Source organism: Rhincodon typus, chromosome 1, assembly GCF_021869965.1.
Source record: "Rhincodon typus isolate 14 chromosome 1, sRhiTyp1.1, whole genome shotgun sequence".
In the NCBI taxonomy this organism is placed as follows: Eukaryota; Metazoa; Chordata; class Chondrichthyes; order Orectolobiformes; family Rhincodontidae; genus Rhincodon; species Rhincodon typus.
In genome coordinates this window covers 31853843-31877920 of record NC_063332.1, presented here as the reverse complement: position 1 = coordinate 31877920, position 24078 = coordinate 31853843, and the positions used below count along the sequence as shown (strand labels likewise).

At 40.2% G+C, this 24078-nt stretch overlaps 1 protein-coding gene across 1 annotated transcript in view; it reads right to left on the bottom strand.

The window, feature by feature from the left end:
• Nucleotides 1-24078, bottom strand: part of LOC109932277 (netrin receptor DCC) — a 590638-nt gene that overhangs the window by 543556 nt on the left and 23004 nt on the right. Inside the window, exons 4-5 of the mRNA XM_048603985.1 lie at nucleotides 9601-9751; nucleotides 7147-7283 (exon numbers count right to left, since the gene is read on the bottom strand). Coding sequence (XP_048459942.1) covers nucleotides 7147-7283; nucleotides 9601-9751 — 288 coding nt within the window. The remainder of the gene's footprint in view (nucleotides 1-7146; nucleotides 7284-9600; nucleotides 9752-24078) is intronic.

Sequence of the window (24078 nt, the reverse complement as noted above, 5' to 3'; positions counted from 1 at the left end):
AACTCAGCAGGTCTGGCAGCATCTGTGGGCAGAAAGCAAAGTTAACATTTTGAGTCTGGTGACCCTTCAACAGAACTGTGTTCTGTTTTTTTGTGTTGAAGAACAAGGAGTGTTGCCACCAAAAACGACCATTTCAAAACTGCCAACCCTACTCCTCCATTCAACACAAAACTTTGGGATTAGTAAAGAATTCTCATCTGTTGCAAGTTGGATATTTCATTTATTTGTCCAATTGAATAGTGCATCACATCTAAACTGCTTCATCTTAACAAACTCAATGAACGTTCTGAAAATTGAATTCAAATGCTTGGCTACCTATCTTCAGAAACTATGAACACAAACCCCCATAATCAATAGAGTGTCCTAGTACAGAAAGTCATCAGGAACAGAAACTTTGATTTGGCTTAGCTCTTCCCTTCCCAGAGGCATTCAGCCCAAATGTACGATAGAATATTGTATTACAGTAATGTGACGCATTGCCTATTTGAGTAGGTATTTTTCAATCCGTATGCCATATATTAGTCTTGGTTCAGTGGAAGTACATTCAGCCTTGCTTCAGAAAGCCAGGTCCACTTAAGTTCAAATAAAAGTAGTATACTGTGGATGCTAAAAATCTGAAATATAAACAGAAAGTGCTGGAGAAACCCAGCAGATCTGGCAGCACCTGCGGAGAGAGAAACAAGAGTTAATGTTTTGAATCCTTTTTAAAAGGATTCAAAAGGTTAAACTCTTGTTTCTCTCTCCGCAGATGCTGCTAGACCTGCTGAGTTTCTCCAGCACTTTCTGTTTTTATTTCCATTTAGATTCAAGACTACTTTATTGTAGTCAGGCAGGAGTGCAGCATTATAGAATCATACAATCTTTCAGTACAGAGGAGGACCTTTGGTCCACCAAGTCTGCACCACCAAAAATACACTATTACCTGCACCATTCACTTTTCTGCACTAGGCCCATAGCCTTGAATATTATGCTATTTCAAGTGCCCATCAAAGTACTTTTTAAAGACTGTGAGCTTTCCTGTGTCAACTACCCTCCCAAGCAGTGCATTCCAACCCCTATCATCTACCCCATGGGGCGACACGTCGGCTTAGTGGTTAGCACTGCTACCTCACAGCGCCAGGGATCCAGGTTTGATTCCACCCTTGGGCAACTGTCTGTGTGGAGTTTGCACATTCTCCCCAAGTTGGCTGGGTTTCCTCCGGGTGCTCCGGTTTCCTCCCACAGTCCAAAGATGTGCAGGCTAGGTGGATTGACCATGCTAAATTGCCCGTAGTTTTCAGGGATGTGTAGCTTAGATGGGTTATAGGGGAATGGGTCTGGGTGGGATGCTCCGAGGGTCGGTGTGGACTTGTTGGGCCGAAGGGCCTGTTTCCACACTGTTATGATTCTATGATCATCCTCTGGGTGAAATCATATTTCCTCCAAACCCTCTGTTTTCACTTGAAAATTATGCCCCCGTGTTATTCACTCTTTAACTGAAGGGAATAGCTGTATTGTATTCCCAAACAAAAACAGAAATTGCTGGAAAAGCTCAGCAGATGTGGCAGCATCTGTGGAGAGAAATCAGAGTTACCATCTTGCGTCGAGTGACCCTTCCTCAGGACCATATCCTATTCACCCTGTCCATGACCCTCATAATCTTACAGACCTTTATCAGGTCTCCCTTCAACCTTCTCTGATCCAAAGAAAACAATCCAAGCTTATCCAGCCTCTCTTCATAGTTGAAATGTTCCATCCCCGGCAACATTCTGGTGAATCTCCTCTGCACCCCTTCCAGAGCAATCACTTCCTTCCATTAGTGTGGTGGCCAGAACTGCACACAGTCCTCCAGCTTGGCCCAAGCAAAATTCTGTACAGCTCCAAAATGACCTCTCTGCTCTTATAACCTATGCCTCGACTGATAAAGGCAAGCATCCTATGTGCTTTGTCACCCACCCCATTAATCTGTCCTGCCACCTTCAAGGTCCTGCTTCTTAATCTACTGACCATCTCCCTGAACACTCGACGGATGATCTCATCACTCATTCTACCTATGTCATTGGTACCAATGTGTAATGCGTCTTCTGTCATATTACCCTCTCCCTTCAGGATGCCATGTTACTGCTCAGGGACATACCTGACCCTGGCACGAGGGAGGCAACACACTATCCTGGAGTCACATCTGCGGCCACAGAAACATTTGTTTATTCTCCTACCTAATGACTCCTTTATCATTGTCACTCCTGGTTCCTTCTTTCTCCCCTCCTGTCCAGTCAGGCTACTTGAGATGCCAGAATCACTGATTCATTTGTTGAAGGTGCTGTCTTTCAGAAGAGATATTAATTTGTGGTCCTAACTGTCTTCTTAGTTGAATGTAAAAGATTACATTATTCTACTTGAAGAGAAGGGGAGTTGTTCCAACTTTATGATATGGTCGCTCAGTGGTTAGCACTGCTGCCTCATAGCGCCAGGAACCTGAGTTCGATTCCACCCTCAGGCGACTGTCTTTGTAGTTTGCACATTCTCCCCGTGTCTGCGTGGAGTTTCCTCCAGGTGCTCCGGTTTCCCCCTGACTGTCCAAAAATGTACAGGCTAGTTTGATTGGCCATGCTAAATTGCCTGTAGTGTTCAGGGATGTGTAGATTAGGTGCATTATAGGGGGATGGGTCTGGGTGGGATGTCTGAAGGTCAGTGTGGACTTGTTGGGCCGAAGGGCCTGTTTCCACACTGTAGGGATTCTATGATTGAAACAATTATTCATCAGTAATAGATTGTGAAGCCATTCTTCTCATTGGTATTAGTGAGAACTTGCTATGTATAAATTTTCTACTGTATTTACCTATAATAAATTTTCTGCTGTGTTTATATATAGCACAACCATGAATACATTTGAACAATAATTCATTAACAGCAATGTAGTTTGAAGATATTCCAAGGATGCAAAAGAGGTTAAATAAATCCAGGTTCATTCCTTTCTTAGTGATTATTTGAAAGTAATCAGGTGCCATTGTTGCTAAGCAAGATGGCAAAGTTTATTTTATTCTACACCCTGATAAGATATTTTTGGGTGCAATTTGCTTACTGCAGTAATTCTTTGATCCATTAATAGGATAGATGCAGTTGTATCACCACGGACTGCTGCAGGGTAACAACGGTCATGAGATAGAACAGGTGACCTTGCTGGTGAGATTTTGCACCCATGTGTGCAGCTCTTGTCAGTGTGTGACATGACTCCCAGTGTAAACACAAACCAATAAATGTAATAAGAAAGGAAAATATACTGCTGCCAATTTTCAAGAGAGTATCAGGAGAGAAGGGCAGAATTCAAGCTATGGCAAATTTGTAAAAACAACAGACCATCCAATATAAAATGTGTAAAGATTAAACATGTTAAGGGTATAGGATGTTGGTGAGGCCCCTTTTGGAGTAGTGTGTGCAATTCTGGTTGCCCTGTTATAGGAAGGATATTATCAAACTAGAGAGGATTCAGAAAAGATTAACCAGGATGTTGCTGGGAATGGAAGGTTTGTGTTGTAAAAATAGGCTGGATAGGCTGGAACTTTTATCACAGGAGCATAGGAGGTTGATGGTGACCTCATAGAGATTTATTAGATCATGAGTGGCATAGATAAGGATAATAGCAAGGGTCTTTTCTGTAAGGTGGGGGAGTTCAAAACTAGGGGGCATATTCTTAAGGTGAGAGGAGAAAGATTTAAAAAGGACATGAGGGGCAATTTTTTTACACAGAGAGTGGTTAGTGTGTGGAAAGAACTGCCAGAGGAAGTGGTGAATGCAGGTACAGTTACAATGTTTAAAAGACATTTGGATAAGCACATGAATAGAAAAGGCTCGGAGGGATTTGGGCCAAATGTAGGCTGGTGGGACTGGTTTAGTTTGGGAACATAGTTGGCAGGGACTAGTTGGACTGAAGGGTCTGTTTCTATGATGTATGACTCTAAGACTCTATGACTCTATCACTGTGTAGCAGTTGAATGATGATGATGTTATAATTCACATGGAGTACTCTTATTAACACCATGAATCAACACAGCATGTGTCTGTATTAAATTATTATTACAGTTTCCCCTCCTTCAACAGGAAAAGTGATATTTTAAAAAATTACTGAAAACAACACTTACCTCTTCAAGTTTTCAATCGTCTTTTTCTGAGGTTACTGAACCTGTTCATCCATTATCTATTCATTTACTGACATGTTTTAAGCAATTTTAGAACTAGTTCCCTTGTTTTCAAATTGTATGTGGAGACACCATCACTAACTCAAGAACCTCCTCCAACCCTGTAATGCTCTGACATTTCTGGGTCCCTCCAACTCTGGCCACGTACAGAACCCTGATTTTTTTTGCTCCACATCTGGTGGGCAGTGTCCTCAGTTGCACAGGTCCTAAGCTCCAGGGTTCCCTCTCCTCCTTACAGACTCTCTTTGAAACCTTCCTCTTTAATCAACCTTATGATCACCAGTCCCAAAATCTCTTTAGGTGGTGCGGTGACAAATTTTATAAATCTCCCGGGAAGTGTTCTTCGAACATAGAGCTAGATAAAGGTGCTTTTCAAATAGATGTTGACATATGCTGAGATGGAATTACACAGATACAGTAAACCCCAAGTACTCAATTTTATGGATGAGCTTGGCAGTAATTATCCACTCTTGAAATTATGTAACCATTTATTCCATTACAGCCAGATTTGGTTGTATATTCATCCAACATTCACATAGTGTACTTTTCAGTAATAGTCACGGAATAGTGACGAGCAGTAAGGACACTAACTGTATTTTATTTTTCTGATCCTAAACCAAATGTAGCATTTCAACTTCAATGATAAAAATGGAGCTCAGATTATTAATTGAATTGTGATATCTTTAATGGCATCATGCTGAGTTGGTACAGCTGGTCGCTTAGTGAGATCAAATACCAACACAGACATACAACCCTACGATGCCAAAATTGTAATAACAAATAAGCCATTCAAATAAAAGGGATGAAACTCTTAAGAAATTCTATGAAGGGAATCAATCCACTTTGAGATGTGACAATGTGCACTGCACTGACGAGATTGCTATTCATCTATGGCTGAATAATGAAATGTCTAGTTTTCTGTTCCATACCATGCTGGTGCATGGAACACATTATATCACCAAAGGCTCCAAATGCCTAGTTAAGAAGCTAATATATGAATTTTCCCCTTTGAAGAAGCTCAGTGCAATTGTGAGACTAAAGCTTTACTAAATCAAGATAAACTGGAGTAAAAAAAAATTGCAAGTGATAAAGTGTTCAGACATGATATTACAGGATGGTGTGATGGTTGAACTCTTCCATTGCCAAAGGCCTTACACAAAGACTCAGATGGGAAGCATCAATATCAGGCTGAAGCAGCAGAGAATGGCTACTGCCTTTAGAATAGTTAAAGAGGGTTGGTTTCTTCAGAACAGAAGTCGGGTAGGTTGTGATTAAAAAAAACAACTTTGCTCAGGCACAGAGCTTATAATCAAACTGTGGACTTATGGCTTTGCCTCATGAGTTATCAGCCTTAAGATCAGTCAAATGGACTACAGTAATTATCCACTCTTGAATGGCACAAGAGAATGAAAAAATACATTCTAAAAGCATGCACTTTAACATTATGTAGTTACATAAAATAGACATTTGTACATGACAAAACATTGAGAGAGACAGTCATTTATGCAGAAGACCAATACATTGGTTTTCCAGCAAACACTAGGGCACAGATTGATACTCACTAATCACAAAGTATAGATTGCAGACCACTTCAACAGGCACTTGCTCACTATGAGGAAGGAATAATCAGCAGGTGATTCACTGCTCACCAACCATCACTTGTGCAATTGTCTAACTGAATTAATTTTTTTTTTCTCATGCCCTTTATGCCAACCTATGCACCTTAACACACCCCTTCAAGCCCACATCTTGGCCATTCCAATCTATTCATACTGTCTACAGCCTTGGCCCTTTTTGTCCCGAATGTTAATTTAATGCAATCTTGTGCCATCCAAGTGCCCTACCACTCTTTTTCTTTACACCTAAAATGGAAACTCAAGAGCACATCATGGGAAAATCTCAGGACAATTGTTGAGATGAAATAATATAAAGTTCTAAGTATCTATCATCAATTCCAATGAAAATGCCAGTAAATGAGTTTATGTACATTTTACGCAGATAAACACCTGTTCTTAACAACCCCAAAGAACATTTTCTTTTTCCCAAAGGCCATTCTAGCACCATATTCAAAGGGGTAGCTTACCTCTCCAAAGGGTACCTTAGCTATCTAAATAAATCCACAAAGTTCAGATTAGCTCTTACCAAGTCTAACCTGTGCACATCAAGTTTCACACACTTGGGTCATCAAAATCAGAACAGAGTGGGGACATCTGTCAGCTTCTGGCCAATATCTTCTAAAAATGTGTGAAATACCACACGATCCCATACCCTCCCCTGTGGAAATGGTAGGTGCTGATATTAAGTCACAGGCTTTAAGATCTTCAGCCTCCTCCATCATTTTTGCAAACAGGTCAAACAGTGCAAAATTTCACAATGATTTACTCTTTGGAACTTTCAAATTTTTTTTAAGAAAAGACAATAGCATAAACATTTGAACTCAACAAAGGAGGCAATAAAAGCATTTATAAATGAGACATGTTGTCTGCTCCATTTTGCCAGTTGTTTTAAACATACACTGATTTAGTACCTCTATCAGACTTATCAATGCATTGGATAACGGTTGCAGATTTTTAAAAACAGTATCCTTCAATATATCACACTACTCATGATTTCTCTAGTCATTAGTGGCAAACCTCTAAACACCACTTCCTCATTTTAGTATCAGCTCACAATGGTCTCAAATATAAATCCTAATTTTGGCTGTTGAAAATCTCTGTCTATTTTGGTCTTTCTTACTGCTCAAATGGACATGGCATTACAATTTGTAACTATCACAATTATGTTTTACTGAAGTTTCTGCGACATAACTGCAACACAATCTAACTGACTGTTTGCTCATGGATGTAAAAACAATTATTGAAACATAGTTGAACAAGATGATTGTGTAAAACATTCAATATTTTTAATGGAGTTTTTTTGTGTGGCATGCTAAGTGACTCCATTATTAGATAAATTACCAAATTAAACATACCCATCACAGTGAGTTCCGCTGACGCACCGACTGTCTTATTCTCAGAGCTGGCAAAACATGTGTAAAGCCCGGCATCTTGCTGAGTTACGCTTTTGATGAGCAAGTTACTTCCAGCCAGCATTGAGTACTTTCCGGACCTGAAAAAATTATAATTGTCTGCTGTTTGGGTATTGAAGAGCAGATCTTCCGAGAGATATACAATTGTTTTCACAAAAAGAATCAACTTGAGCTTCAGTATCAAAGAATTGAATGTCTAAGTGTAATGTGCTGACTCTCTGAGGGCAGAAAACAAGGGGTCTACTGAATAACAAAGTTCAGATTTTGCAAACAACACCCATGGCCAGATGTTCTGCTGACTCCATGATTCCTCCTTAAGAGGAAGAGATGTGTTTTTGGAATTCTGGGATTTGGCTTCAGTTCACCAGCAGTGGCAACATAAATCTGGGAGCAGAAATTTTATCTTCTAACGCTTCTTATGATGATGATGGGAATTGATAAATTGGTTAGGTTTTTCTGACACATACAGAATTTAGAAATTTGTGAAATAAATAAGTCTGACAAGACCTCTTTAGCATAATGATCATCAACAAATGAAAGTGTGGTCAAACAAAACTTCAGAAAGGGAAGAGACAACACATAGAGAAAGAATCTAAGGGTTTTTAAGCGACATGCTGGAAAAGAAAGCATATGATTAGATCAGTTTATCAGTTGATGGTATTCCCCCATAAAATGCTATGTTCACCAGGCCGATTAGGAATTGGTGATGACTATTAGTCGCAGTGATCCCCAAATCCTGTGCATCAATAAATACAATTGTTTTATTTGAAAGACGAGGCTGAGAGGGGGTTTAATTGAAGTCTTTAAACTTATGAGGGGCTTAGATAGAATTGACAGTAAGGACATATTTCCCTTTGTTAAGAATTCACTGACTAGGGAGCATAGGGTTAAAGCCATTGGAAAGGTCGCTGTGGCTCATCACATTAAATTGGTCTAACCTTCAGCAATAATACATTGGGGCAGTCTTGAAAGTGGGAATGGGACTTCTGCCCCTTCAGAGATCAAAGACCGGTCCTGGAGAGCTGACAGTAAGGTTGGTTGGCAGCTGAGTATTCTAAACAGTGCCAGGTATGCATTAGGCTTTTTAATAGGTCAGCAGATAAACAATGGAATGAATGACCTCTTTTCTGTGCAACAACTCTCTAGTACTATGATGAAAACAAAAGTTCTTTCTGTTATTGGAATTGCTGGAGATTGAGTACAGTTTTTGATCATGCTCTTGCTGGCTACTTTCAAATTCGAGCCTGTCAGTGATGCTATGCATTATAATGGCACAAATAGCTCATGTGCTTATTCCAAATTTCTTTGTTAATTATTTTCACAGAGGTACTATGTCAACTTATAATATGAGTCAAGTAAGTTTTTTTTATTTACTTATTGAGCAAAATCTAAATTTGCACTCCAGTTGAATAGTTAACAGGAAACTGGTACAAAATCTCATATATCAAGTACTTGAATCTACAAAAGACTCATCTACATCTGACCAATCTGGTTTTGTCCAATTAATTTATACTGAAAATGGCCAGCATGAAAAATACTTTTCTGGGCAATTCTTTGAAACCTTAGACCTAGAGATATTTTTAATCAATTCTATCAAACATGTTATTATACACCTCTGAAGCAGGGGTGACTTGAACCCAGTCCTAGGGACACTACCATTGCGTCACAAAAGATCTAGTTAAACATTTATTAGTTAAAGATGAGTTAGCTATATGTTGTGTATGCACTCACATCAAATGAAATGGAAAGAGGCTGAGGGAATCATTATCAACATGCAAACTAATACTTGCAACAACTGTTCCTTAGGATGCTGAATTACAAAAAGACAAAATAGCCAAATGGTGCATTTGTTGAGATGAATACTCAATTATCATGTTCTAATTTTCAAGTTCTCTAAGGATGCAGTAATAAATTTTCACTCTTTATTTTGAATTTGGTCCATTTTATGTTTTGTGATTATTGTCTTTGTAATTGGCTTGTATTCTGCATGTGTAGCAGTATGTGCCTCAGAGTGCAACTGGTGGCAAGTAGTAACGAAGAAATATGTCTCACGTGTATGGTAATGATAGCTGCCAAAACACTAAAAGGGTTTGAGAAATTGACTGTGAGAATCCAGTGGGCTAATTAGAAATTTTCAACATTATAATACGTGCTATGGCACCTCTAATTTCAAACCGGGAAACAGCATGTGGCTGAGGATGATAGTGTAATGAACAGTAAACGCAACATAGCAAGCTCTATGAAAAGAAGCTGTCTTTTACTTTATTTAATGTGGACAGAACCACTAAAATGTAAAATACAATGCAGCCACAATTTTCCTTGTTTTGGACAGATCTCAGCAGTTTTCATTCACTGTTGAGCTGGGGACTCTGAGAGGCAAATAATGGACAAGATTACCTGGTCTGAAGAGGCTCGTCCCCTTTCTTCCATGTGACTGTAGGAGTTGGGAATCCAGACACACAACATTCCATAACTGTGTTTCTTCCTTCCAGGACAGCTGTGTTCAAGGGTCGCTGAATGAACATTAATTGTCTGGGTACGCCAGCTTCTTTAAAGTTTAAAAACAAAAGGAGAAATTAGCATGCAAATCAGCAATATGATCAAAGATACAAGACTCTATCTATTTGACACAACCCAACATAACAGATTGGATTGCACGCACCAACATAGTCTTAGCAATGCATCTCCTCAAATGTACACCCTAGATAACAGGTCAGAGAGGAGTCCAGCCAGCAGAAGAATGTCTCTGAATGGCTAACTAACTGTCAAATATTAAACTGAAAGTGGGATGTCTGTCCCTCAGGGGCAGGACATCCTATCTCCGAGAGCTGCTAGCCAACCAGATGCTGGTAGCGCTCCATTACCAGCATTGCCACCAGCAGTAGTGCCCTGATACAACTGGATGATGAGGAAGCATTCAGCACTGGATCACAACTTGGGAAGTGTTTGAGGGAACTGCTGAGGCTGGTAGGTAGGCTAGGGTTTGAGAGGTCATTATTGGAGGGATACACAGCATGAGTAGGACGTTAAGTTACACCTTGGTGGGTCCTCCAATGCACCCAGGAGTGTCCAGGACAGGACTCCTGGCCCTCCAATAGCCCATAACAGGGGAACCCGCAGTGGTACAATTAGGCTCTTCAATGGACATTAATTTCTTGTGTAAAGACATTGAATTGCCCACTGGTGGATTGACTGTTTGTCAGCACACTGAACACTATTAAAATGAGGGTATTATGTGGCCCGGTGATAGAAACATACATAGAAACTTAGAAGATAGGAACAGGAGGAGGCTATTCAGCCCTTCGAGTTTGCTCTGTCATTCTTCACGATCATGTCTGATTATCCAACTCAATAGCCTAATCCTGTCTTCTCCCCATAACCTTTATCCCATTCATCCCAAGTGCTGTATCTAGCTGCATCTTGAATACATTCAATGTTTTAGCATCAACTACTTCCTGTGGTAATGAATTCCACAGGCTCACCACTCTTTGGGTGAAGAAATGTCTCCTCATCTCTATCTTAAATGATCTATCCCGACTCCTCAGACTGTGACCCCTGGTTCTGGAAACAGTCACCGTCAGGAACATCCTCTTTGCATCTACCCTGTCTAGTCCTGTTAGAATTTTATAAGTCTCTATGAAATCCCCCCTCATTCATCTGAATTCCAGCAAAAACAATCCCAACCTAGTTGTGTCCCAACACCTGAGCTAGAAGGTTCAGGTTCAAGTCCTGCCTCCCTGAAAGTATCTCATCATAAGTATAACCACTGGTACAATTGTGATGGGGGTGTAGGGTGGACAGAGGACAACCCACCTACTGGATTGTACATGTGTGTCCCCCACTCCCAGGCCCAAGGTTACAAACCTACTGGCGGGGGAAAGTAAAATCCAGCCCAAAGTTTAAACTTCTATACATTCACTGTATTGGTGTTTGTCAAAAAACATACATAGATTCTACTCAATCACTCATGAACACTACAAAAGGACACCTAAGTATTTATTGTATTATTAAAACATTTGCTTGGGGTCATGTTCAAAATAATAATAGTGAGCTCTCAAGAGAAGTCACAGTGCAATGCTGCAGGAATGCTGCATTATCAAAGAGACAGACATTAATCTGAGGTGAACCTGCCTGCTGTAGTAGCTCGGGTAAGTGTTAAATACTTTGGCCCTTAGCAATCATCTGCTGCCGCACCTACTCTTTTGAACCAGCGTCCAGTAAATAAGAATAAATGCCAATCAATCATAGACCAACCATACTTTTATCAAACTGTTCCTCTGTTCTTGTAGAACTGTTTGTCTGCGGAGGACGCCTTGTTTGAGTCCCGAGAGACACCCAGTTTCTGCTGCATCATGTTTCTGCCAGTCCAAATAGACCCGGATCTCTAATTCTCCAAAGAACATTGATAAAATTCAAACCTCAATTAAGGAGTGAGTGTTACTATCAAGTTGATTTTAGAAATTTTAAGTTTAAAAATAACCACAATCAACTTTCACAATCTTGAGCAAATCTTCCATTTTCATTGAGTGTCTTGCTCTCTTGCTCAGTGACTTATTTATCCTGCCTAAAATTCAGATAATTGCAACCCAAGCAGGAATGGGCCTTTAAGAAGTGATTAATTGATCATTTAAGGGCCTGAATTGGCAGCAAGCAGGAAGATCATGTAATTGGAGTGGAGATTGAAGTACTAATGATTATATTCTTGTCTGAAGATACATTTTAATCTACATACTGACCTTGGTTTATCTGTGCAGGACATTATGCTATCCTTATCATGAACAACTCAGGTTGCACCACAGAACTCTAAAGAGACTTTCTCTATTTGTAACTGCATCATTAATCACCGAGCAAAAGGCACATTTAATTGACAAAGCATACAAGGTGTGAACATGATGTGGTATGATCCACTTCAGCACTACATATGGTACTGTAATTATTTTAGTTCAAAATAGAGATCATCTTGAAATGTAAAATAATTAGTATAAAAAGCAGGAGGGGAATGAGAAGAATATTTTTATGAAACAAACTGTTCTGATCTGTACAGCAATATCTGAAAGTAGTCTCAATCATAACTTTCAAGTAAACATTTATATCTCTGCAAATTGTACAAATATACTTATCTATGTATCTTAGAAAATGTGCAGAGTTACAGGGAAGGAACAGGGGGATGGGACATGGTACAGTACAATGGGCCAACTGATCTTTTATTTTGTGCTGTATAATTCTATGTTCATATCACCAGGGACAGCACTGCAGTCTTCTACCTGTGTGATCTCCAAAACGTTTTTCTCTGATATCAACAAAGAATACTACCCAATCAAGACGACACATGGATATGTTTCCATTTATCTACACTCACTTTCTACTAACCAAAGTCTTCATTCAAAAGATCATCCTCCACCATTTCCACCCACCTCCAACATAATAATACCACCAAACACATCTTCCCCTCCCCTCCACTGTCAGCATTCTGCAGGGACCATTCCCTCTGTAACATCCTAGTCCACTCTTCCATCACTCCTAACACTTCCTCATACCCCTAGGCATCTTCCTATGAAATTGCAGAAGATATCATATTTGCCCACTCATCTCCTCCCTTCTCTAAACACGCCTTCCAAGTGCAACAGAATTTTATTTGTACTCTTTCAACCTAGTCTACTGTATTCACTGCTCACAATCCAGTTTCCTTCACATTGGCAAGACCAAACACAGAATTGATGACTGCTTTGCAGACACCTCTGCTCAGGGAACGATCATACCTTCCAGTTACTTGCCATTTCAATAAAACACCTTAGTCTCATGTTAATATTTCTGACCCTGGCCAGCTACAGTGTTTCAATGAAGCTCAATTAAGCTGAAGGAACAGCACCTTTTTTTTATTTAGGCACTTTACAACCTCCAGGCCTCAGTATTGAGATGCTGAACTTCAGTGTATGACCTTTGGACATCAATTTTCTTACAATCCCCATCTCCTAGGTCATTTCTTGTTTGTGAGTTGTTGACTTTCTTCTAAGGGATTAGACCTATTTCTCCTTTTCATATTCCATTTACATAATTTTCCATTTTCTCCTTTACCACCATTATCAAATCTTTGTCTTTTGTTCTAGGCATCCTTACAATCTATCCAATCGTTTACTCCCTACCCTCTGTCCTATCATTTATTCCCTACCCCATCTCCCTCCCTATTTTCTGCATATAAAGTGACGGTTTCCCAGCTACCATCAGTTCTGAGAAAGGGTCACCGGACCCGAAACATTAACTCTGATCTTTCCTTCACAGACACTGCCAGATCTGCTGAGCTTTTCCAGCAACATCTGTTTTTGTTCCTCACAATCTGTCCTGTTTGCTCTGCTTCCCTCTCTTTCAACAGTGTCAAAAAATACCATTTCCGGGTCTTTCCAGTTCCAAAGTAGAGTCACACCAGACTCCAGACATTAATCTGTTTTCTCTCTCCACAGATGCTCCCAGACCTACTGAGATTCACTAGCACTTTCTGTTTTTATTTAACAATCTGACATCCACAGTACTTTCCTTTTACATCTACATATTTCTCTGCCTGTGAACCCTAAGTAATAAAATCCATACACCACAAAATGAGCTCCTGAATAAGTTTGAGGATTGCCTGTACATTAGCAATCTAACAAATAGCAGTGAACAGAGGACTGAAAACAGAATTGTAACAAACAAATCATTTTTGCATTGACAGGCTGTAATGAGTGAGGTATGACAAGGATCAGTGCTGGATCCTAATCCATTGACAATTTAATACGCTATAACAGGGACACTACTGCCTGCAAGACCTCCTCACAGCCACATACCAGTCTGGCTTAGAATTATATTGGTGTATCGTTGCTGGGTCAAAATTGAAACTCCCTCCCTAAAAGCACTTCGAATATTCCTACACAAAATGGACTGTAACACCTCATGATGAGAGTCAGTCACTGCCTTCTCAACAGTAGGAAGGGTCACTGGACCCGAAATGTTAACTCCGTTTTTTCCTTCACAGATGCTGCCAGGGCTGCTGAGCTTTTCCAGCAACTTTGTTTTTTCTTCTTCTCAACAGCAATTAGCCATGGACAACAAGTGCTAGCTTTGGCAGTGACCTCCACATCTCAAGAACAAGGAAAAATAAATGCAAAGAACAAAAGTGATTTTCTGACCTTATATGCAAGGGTGTTAGAGTATAAGAGTAAGGAAATATTGCTGCAATTGTAAAGAGCTCTGGTGAGGCCACAACTAGAACATTGCACCCAAATTGGTTCTCCATACCTGAGGAAATTTATACTTGTCTTAGAGTAGGTGTAATGAAGGTTCATGAGTTTGTTTCCTGGCACAGGAGTGTTTTTTTTTCTGAAAAGGAGAGATTGGGTAGAATGGATCCATATTCTAGGGAGATTGTAGGAATGAGAGTCAATCTCACTGAAACACATAAGATTATGAATGGATTTGATAGGGCAGTCTGTTTCATTGCCCAGAAAGAAAATAAACAGTAAAACTGATGAATGAGACATCCTGGTCCAACTCTCCTCTTAGGTATTTTTGATCATCCTTTTCAAATATGTTATGATATACCTCTGCAGCAGGTGGGACTTGAACCCAGTCTTTAAATTCTTCTTGTATACTTGAAAATGGAGCTCCAGTACAATTAATACATTCATTCTGCTCATTAGAGCTTTTTAGTAGTGTTTTTCTCTGGGTTTGTTTAGAGAGTCTAATACTAGGAAGATTAGCGACAGGACAAAGAAGTAACCATTTGGACAGCGATAAGAAGGAATTTCTTCAATTAGAGGGTTGTGAATTCTTTACCTCTGCGGGATTTGGATGCTCAGTTATTGAGTATATTTAAGGCTGAGACATGGGTGAAACAGGAATAGCTCCACAGAATTCCCTAGTCAACATGTTGACTATCTCAAACCGATCTTTGCTAAGTACGAGTAAAACAGCACGATTTGAATAAGTTATGTCATTAAGTGCTGAGATTTCACCTTTTGAAGTCTTTCTGATTACAGACCATTGTTTTGAACCATTGGTATTGTTATCTAAAGTTTAGATTCAAAAATGAAAATGACAACACCAAGGTAAACAGTAACTGCACCACACACTTACACAACTACACATGTGCTCCATAGCAAATAGGCAGGCCTCCGAACTAATACTGTATCTTTCTTTAAAAAGGAAATGAGGGATAGATCAAATAATCACAGTCAGTTTACCAGTAGTGAGCAAATTATTGGAATCAATTCTGAGAAACAGGACAAACTGTCACTTACAAAGGCAAGGATTAATCAAGGGTAGTCAACATGGATTATAAGAGAAAATAGTGTCTGACGAATTTGATTGAATTTTTTGCAGAATTAACAAGGGGCATTAATGAGGGCAGTGTGTAGTTGATTTGGCCTACATGCAAGGCTTTTGATATGGCCTCACATGGCAAGTTGGTTGAAGCAATAAAAGCTCATGGGACCCAGAGGAATGCAGCAAGCTCAATGGCATTTTTTTTTGTAAGTGGCCTGTTGTCAGTGGGATTCCCCAGGGTTCAATACTAGGTCCCCATTTTTGGACATAAATGTAGGGAACATGATCAAGAAGTAAGGTAACTATAGGCCAGTTAGCTTAACTTCGGTAGTGGGGAAAATGCTTGAATCTATCATTAAGGAAGAAATAGCAAGACATCTGCATATAAATTGTCCCATTGGGAACACCCAGCATAGGTTCATGAAGGGTAGGGGTCATGTTTAACTAATTTGGTGGAATTCTTTGAGGACATTACTTGCATGGTGGACAATGGGGAGCCTCTGGATGTGGTGTATTTGGATTTCCAGAAGGCATTGAACAAGGTGCCACACCAAAGGCTGCTACATAAGATAAAGTTGCACAGTATTGTATTGGCATGGATAGAGGATTGGTTGACCAGTAGAAAGCAAAGAGTAGGGGTAAATGGGTGTTTTTCTGGTTGGCGGTCAGTGGCTAGTGGTGTGCCTCAGGGATCAGTGTTGGGACCGCAATTGTTTACAATTTATATAGATGATTTGGAGTTGGGGACTAAGTGTGGTGTGTCAAAATTTGCAGATGACACTAAGGTGAGTGGTAGAGCAAAGTGTGCAGAAGACACTGAAAGTCTGCAAAGGGATATAGATAGTCTAAGTGAGTGGGCAAAGGTCTGGCAGATGGAGTACAATGTTGATAAGTGTGAGGTCATCCATTTTGGTAGGAATAACAGCAAAATGGACTATGTTTTAAATGGTAAAAAATTGCAGCGCCCTGCTGTGCAGAGGGACTTGGGTGTCCTTGTGCATGAATCGCTGAAGGTGGGATTGCAGGTGCAGCAGGTGATTAAAAAGGCAAATGGAATTTTGTCTGCCATTGCTAGAGGGATGGAGTTTAAAAACAAGGAGGCTCTGCTGCAGCTGTATAGGGTCCTGGTGAGGCCACACCTGGAGTACTGCGTGCAGTTTTGGTCTCCTTACTTGAGAAGAGATATACTAGCACTAGAGGGGGTGCACAGGAGATTCACTCGGTTGATTCCAGAGTTGAGAGTGTTGGATTATAAGGAGAGAATGAGTAGACTGGGCTTATACTCATTGGAATTCAGAAGAATGAAGGGAGATGTTATAGAAACATATAAGATTATGAAGGGAATAGATAAGGTGGAGGCAGGGGGGTTGTTTCTGCCAGCAGGTGAAACTAGGGCTCGAGGGCATTGCCTCAAAATAAAGGGTAGCAGATGTAGGACTGAGGTCAGGAGGAACTTCTTCACCCAAAGGGTTGTGAATCTGTGGAATTCCCTGCCCAGTGAAGCAGTTGAAGCTACCTCGCTGAATGTGTTTAAGGCAAGGCTAGATAAATTTTTGAACAGTAAAGGAATTAAGGGTCATGGTGAGTGGGTGGGTAAGTGGAGCTGAGTCTCAAAAGGATCAGCCATGATCTTATTAAATGGTGGGGCAGGCTCGAGGAGCCAGATGGCCTACTCCTGCTCCTAGTTCTTATGTTCTTATGTTCTTAAGTTTACAAATGAAACAAAAACAGGATGTGCAGTTGATAGTGAGGAGGATAACTATAGACTGCAGAAAGATGTGAATGAAATGGTAGGTGGGCAGATAAGTGGCAATTCAATCAGGAAAAGTGTAAGATGGTAGATTTTGGGAGGACAATCAAGTCAAAGCTTTACACATTAAATAGGAGAACACTGAAGGGTGTCAAGGAAGTGAGGGATCCTGGAGTGAATGGCTACAGATCCCTGAAGGTTGCTAGACAAGTGGATAAGGTGGTTAAAAGGGAAATGGAATTCTTTATTCATTGAGTTGTAGACTGTAACACTGAGGAGGTTATACTGGAACTGTAAAAATCATCAGTTAGACCATAACTTGAGTACTGTGTGCAGTTCTAGTTAACTCATTACAGAATGCATTACAGAGGGTATAGAAGAGATTTACAAGGATATTGCTGGGACTGCAAAAATGTAGCTATGAGGAAAGGTTAGGTAAGCTGGTGTTGTTTTTCTTGGAGCAAAAGAGGTTAAAGGGATATTTGATTGAGACGTTCAAAATTGTGATGAGCCCAGATGCAATGGATGAGAAGGACATATTTACCGTGACAGGGACGGCACAATGGTTAGCACTGCTGCCTCACAGTGTCATGGACCTGGGTTTGATTCCAACCTTGGGCAACTGTCTGTGTGGAGTTCTTCCTCTGTCTGCATGGGTTTCTGGGTGCTCCAGTCCCCTCCCACAGTTCAAAGACGTGCAGGTTAGGTGGACTGACCATGGTAAAAATTGCCCTGTAGTGTCTAGGGATATGTAGGTTAGGTGGATTAGGCATGTTAAAAAATCCATGTAGAGTTAAAGGAATGGGATTGGGTTGCGGGGCGGGGTGGGGGGGGTGGGGTCGGTGGTATGGGTGGATGCAGTGTCTGGGCAGGATGCTCTTCAGCAGATCAATGTTGACTTGATGGGCCAAATGGCTTGTAGGGATTCTTCACTGTAAGCATTCTATGAGAAGTCAATGACCCAGAGTTAAAGTGATTGGTGGAAAGGTTAGGGAGGAGACAAGATTTTCACCCAGAGGATGGTTGGAGTCTGGGACTCAATTCTCAAGGAGCAGTAGATGCAGAAACCCTCAACTTAGTTTTATAAATCATCCTGTTCTTAAAATGTTCGTGACATGGGTTTCTGCCACAAGAAATTTTTTCACTCATTGGATGTGGTGTCATTGGCTGGGCCAGCATTTATGTTCCATCCTTAGAGCTCTTCAGAAGGTGGTAGCAAGCTGCCTTCTTGAACTGCTGAAATCTGTGTGCTCAAGATAGACCCACAATGTTATTAGGGAAGGAATTACAGAATTTTAACCCAGCAACAGTGAAGGAACGGTGATATATGTCCAAGTCAGGACAGTAAGTGGCTTGGAGGGGAACTTGCAGGTGGTGGTGTTCCCATGTATCTACTATCCTCTAGATGGAAGTGGTCATGGGTTTGGAAGATGCTGTCTAAAGATCTTTGGTGAATTTCTGCAGTGCATCTTGAAGATAGTACCCACTGCTGTTACTGAGCATCAGTGGTGGAGGGTGTGGATGTGGTGCCAATCAAGCGGGCTGCTTTGTCCTGGATGGTGTCAAGCTTCTTGTGTGTTGTTGGGGCTGCACCCATCCAGGCAAGTGGGGAGTATTCCATCACACTCCTGACTTGTGCCTTGTAGATGATGGACAGGCTTTGGGAAGTCAGGAGGATAGTTACTCACTGCAATATTCCCAGCTTCTGGCCTTAAAATTACTTAAAATTTCTATCTGTAAACTGCCTGATAAAGCCGACGCTTTTTGAAGGAAGGGAAATACATTTGGAAGACTTGTTACTAAATGTAAATTTAGTTTTGGAATAACAAGAATTATTACATCATGGGTACAGGTGAGGAAGACTGTTCACATCAACTTAGCTCACACATTAAAACAGTACAGAACAGTCTCTCTATCATAACTTCCAGATGTTTCTTAAATTATTTGATCTGGAGCAGTTCTAGTGCATTGCACATTTCTCACCCTACGAACCCAGTTGTAATAATCTTTTACCAAATAGCAGAACTCCTTTAAGAACACAGCAGGCCAGCTATCAATGTACCTGACAACCTACAGGAGCTGTCATTTTATCCCAACACGAAGGGGTATTTACAATCCATCAAACAAACCATCAGGGACTCATATTGCAAATTAATATCAGATGAAGAAGCCTGTCCTTTTGCAGGCTTGTCTACTTAGAGGGATGCCTGTAAAAATGCATAATATTCCATGTATAAAGCCTTTGGATCAATTGGCGATACAGAGTTGGATTATATATAAAAGTATTTTGTTCAAGAGTGAGTCTTTTGGCTGCAAAGTCAAAGAATGTTCGTTAATACAAGTAACCTTATTTGTGCACTGGAATTTCAGTAAGCCTTGCATTCACGTGTAGAATGTTGAAAATTCTGAATGATTAAAACAAAATCAAAAGTAGGAATAAACTGCACTGTTGCAATGAGTGGAGAAAGTTGGCATTATACCAAAAAAATAAACAAAGAAGCTACTTCAAGGGAGTTGGTTGAAAGTTTAGAGTTTCTTCCTTGTGCTTAAAAGAATCCCATTATCCACTGACTTCAACCAAGCATTGTAAATAATACATTACTGAAATTTCCATTAAGCAATTTGGACAAGTTATCAAAATGAGAATTTAGTACCAAAAAGAAATTAAGATGTCCATAATTTGATTTTAATTAAGACTGTAGATACAAGGAAAGTGTCAGGTAGATCGGAACTCAGGCTAATATGGGCACCCACTGACAAAGACAACATTCTTTCCTCCACCACAACCACTGAAACAGTTTAACATGTTCCATTATCAGTGTTCCCAGAATAATGTGGGAATATGGCTGCAGCTTTTGCCAGATAACAATAGTCCCAGTTATTCTAAGTCATTGTATGTGAAGTGCTTTGAGACATTTCTGAGTGACGTGATAAGTGTTCCATTAATGTTCTTTTTTTCACTCTATTCCTTTTTCAAAATGAAGCTCGCAAGGGATTCGGACAGACATGGTCTTTACTGATTGGACCAACATTTATTGACCATTCCAAACTGTCCTATGAGCTACTTTCTTGAACTAGTTGACATGGACTAGTGGGACCAGAGGGTCTGTTTCAATGCTGTCTGACTCTATGATTCTATACAGAAGTCTTATCGCTTTACAGGATGTTGGTGTGGGTTGTTCACAGATTATTGTTTACCGTTTTGGACCATGCATTTAAGAAAGCATGTACTGACATTGGAGGCAGTCCAAAAAAATGTCCACCAGACTGATTTCCGGGATGAAGAGATTAATTTATCAAGGCTAAACAGGTTAGCCCTCATTCATTTTGAGTTTAGAAGAATGAAGGTGATCTTATTGAAACATACAAGATTCTGAAGGGTCTTGACAGGGTGGATATTGAGATGTTTACACTAATTGAGGAATTTGAACTCGGGGACATACATTTAAAAATAAGGTCGAGTCATAGAGTCATACAGCATGGAAACAGACCCTTCAATCCAATCCATCTGCACCAACCAGACATTCCAACATGACCTAGTCTCATTTGCCAGCATTTGGCCCATATCCCTCTAAACCCTTCCTATTCATATACCTATCCAGACGCTTTCTAAATGTTGCAATTATACCAGCCTCCACCACTTCATCTGGTGACTCATCCCAAATATATGCACCATCCTCTGCATGAAAAAGTTGCCCCTCTCACCACAAACCTTTTCCCTCTATGCAAAGGAATTTCTTCCCCTAGACTGTAGTGAATACTTGGATGTCTCTGCTCCAGAAAATTGTGATGGCTAAATCTCTAAAAGCAATTAAAGACGTAGTAGGGTAGATTTTTGAAATATTACAGAGCTGAGGGCGGTGATAAATTGTACCAAAAGAGGCACTGAGTCCTGCAGCAGATCAGCCTGATCTTTTTGAATAGCAGGTCAGGCTTGAGGCGCCAAATGGCCTACCCCTGCTGTTACTTCTATGTTCTTAATTGACCTCTGATTGAGATGGCATTCACTTGTACTTTCATTACCGCTAATGAAATACTAGCAATGGTGGGAAGGCCCACAGGTCTTCTGTGAGATAAAGGTGGAATAAAATATTTGCAAAGTGATAATACTTAATAAAATCTAATTTGTTTCAATGGCTCTTACAGGGAAAATCGTTTTGACAATTTCTTTTGAAGAATTTTCATCCAATGCCAAAATGTAGCACTAAATTCCAAACCACATTTGGATTGTTAAAATGATTATTACATTGAAATAAATATCCCTTAAATTCAATCTACTTATGTTCTGACTTAAACTTCTGCTCCTGTTGCAACATTTTTGACACTATCTGTTTTGCTGATGCAACATTATGGTCATAGCTCCTGTCAACTTTCCACCCCTGTCCCTCCTAAGTAACCAATATGTCCTTTTTGATGCTCTTCCCTTTTCCTGTTGCATTCCATCTAAGATGGTTATTGGGGACCAATCTGGACTGGCTGTGAATGCCGTCTGTAGTTTCAATCTCTATTGCAGCCATTAATTTACTTCACAATGTGTGACATCTTCCAGTTTCAATTTAAGGGAGAAGCTGAGAAACAAGGGAGCCTGTAAGTGGTCCCTGTGAAATTGATAAACTTGACAATTTAAAATAAAACATGAATCATGAGGAGCAACTGGTTTTCAGCAAAAAATACAGGGATGGTTTGGCTAAATGAACATTTCCTTTACACCTTACTTCTTCTTTAACATGGAATTGATTCTGTGTAATGTTATCATACAGTTGATGAGCTGGGTTAAGAAGTGGCCAGCAGCAAGCTAGATTACTATAGAGCTGGGGACATAGAAACAGGAAAAGAAGTAGGCTTCTGTGTGAGTGACATTCCTGAGAGCTCTGGCTCGAATATTTACATACTGATCCTTAGATCTAGATTCTCCATCCAGCAAAATTAGGTTTTCTCTATCTCGCCTATCTATTCCCCTTTATATCTTGAAAACATTGATCAAATCACACCCTGAGTTTCTGAATTCCAGAGAATACAATCCTTCTTTGTGTTATCACTCCTTACAATTTAATCTTTGGAGTCCAGATATAATTCATAAAGGGATGCTCTACTTCAGCCAAGGACCAATATACTTTTCCTATCGTTTATGGGACAGAACCACTCACAGTTTCCAAGTTTTTTTCTTAGTCATTCTGTAATGCTCAAATGATCTATGTACCTGATCCCACAAGTCTCATTGGATCTCCACTCTCTCTAGCCTTTCATAATTAGGCAAATAGCCTGTTCTGTCCTATTTCAGATCCAAAGCGGATGACTTCACTTACACCTACTCTAGAATCTACTTGCCATAATTTTGACAATTTATTTAATTTATCAATATCTCTGTAGTTTTTGCTTCTATCTGCATACTTGGAATGCCATCTTGCTATGCATCTTTGGTAGATTGAGATTTGTGACTTTAGATCATTAAAGTTAAACAGAGCTACTGTGAATATTGCCTCTCCTTCACTGCTGCTAAATGAAAATAGTGGAATTCTCTCACTAGCAACATTATGGCTGTGCCTCAACCACAGAGAGCACAACGTTTTAAAGAAGGCAACTTATCACGACCTTCTCAAGTGGAATTAGAGATGGGCAACATTGCCATTGATAACTGCAGGATATCATTGATCACAACCTGTCAATTAGAATATCAGTCCATTTTCCCTATTCTATGTCTCCTGCTATTCAACCAACTTCTTAACCGGGTCAATAATTTGTTTTCAATTCTGTGAATGTTGACTTCAATCTCTTGAGAGGGACTTCTGGAGGTTTACCTAAATAGCATTCATGAATATTTCACTGTGCAAAACTGTGGTAACCTCTTCAATAAATTGAATCAGGCTCATTAGGCACGATCTCTTCTTTACTAAACCAACTGGCTTTTTGATGAGCAAAAACATTTCAAGATATTAAGTCCCTCTTTCCTTAATTATAGGCTCAAACAATTTCCTAACACGAGGGCTTGAGTTTTCACTCCTGGATTTGGAGAAAAGAGTCAGAAAAAGTTTGGGGTTTGGTGGGGGTGAGTCAAGAGGGTCAGGAGGTGTTGGAAAGATTGGAGATTTAGGGGGTTTGGAAATCAGCGAAGTTGGAGGTTAGGGAGAGGAAGAGGGGTTCCAGTGGTCATTGCATGTTTGGATTGGTAAGGGTCAAAGGGTTGGTTGGAATTGGATGGTCAGTAAGGGGTTTGAACGGTGTTGGGAGAGTTGAAAGATCGAGGGGATTCACAGGGCCAGTAGGAAAGTCAGGGGGTCAGGGAGGGGTTTAGTTGGGTTGGGGGAGGTCGAGCATTGGGAAGGGGTTCAGTTGTACAGTTACTCAGAAGTTAGGCATGTTTTTAATGTTCTTAACATTTCCTGGGAAACTATTCAAGTAAGTTGAATATGTTCCAAGTTTCCAAATCTAACTGAGAGTCAGAAATATTCACATAGGGACTTGAAGAACTGGGGAATTGAGTATTGGAAGTTTAATCTTCCTGAATAGTTCATGTAGAGTCAGTGCATTATTACTTCCAAGGGGTCTTGACAGATACCTTTCGGAGTGGAGACTGGAAGATCTGAGCAAGGGAATTCTGGCATTATGACTTCTTTCCTACTGTAAATGTTTTGCAAAGTAATTATTCAGCACATCTGCCGTTTCCTTATTTTCATTGACAATATCAACATTACAAGTTTTCAAGCCATCTACATTGATCCAGACTACAAGGTGCAGGGCTGGATGAACACAGCAGGCCAAGCAGCATCATAGGAGCAGAGAGGCTGACGTTTCGGGCCTAGACCCTTTCTGATGAAGGGTCTAGGCCCGAA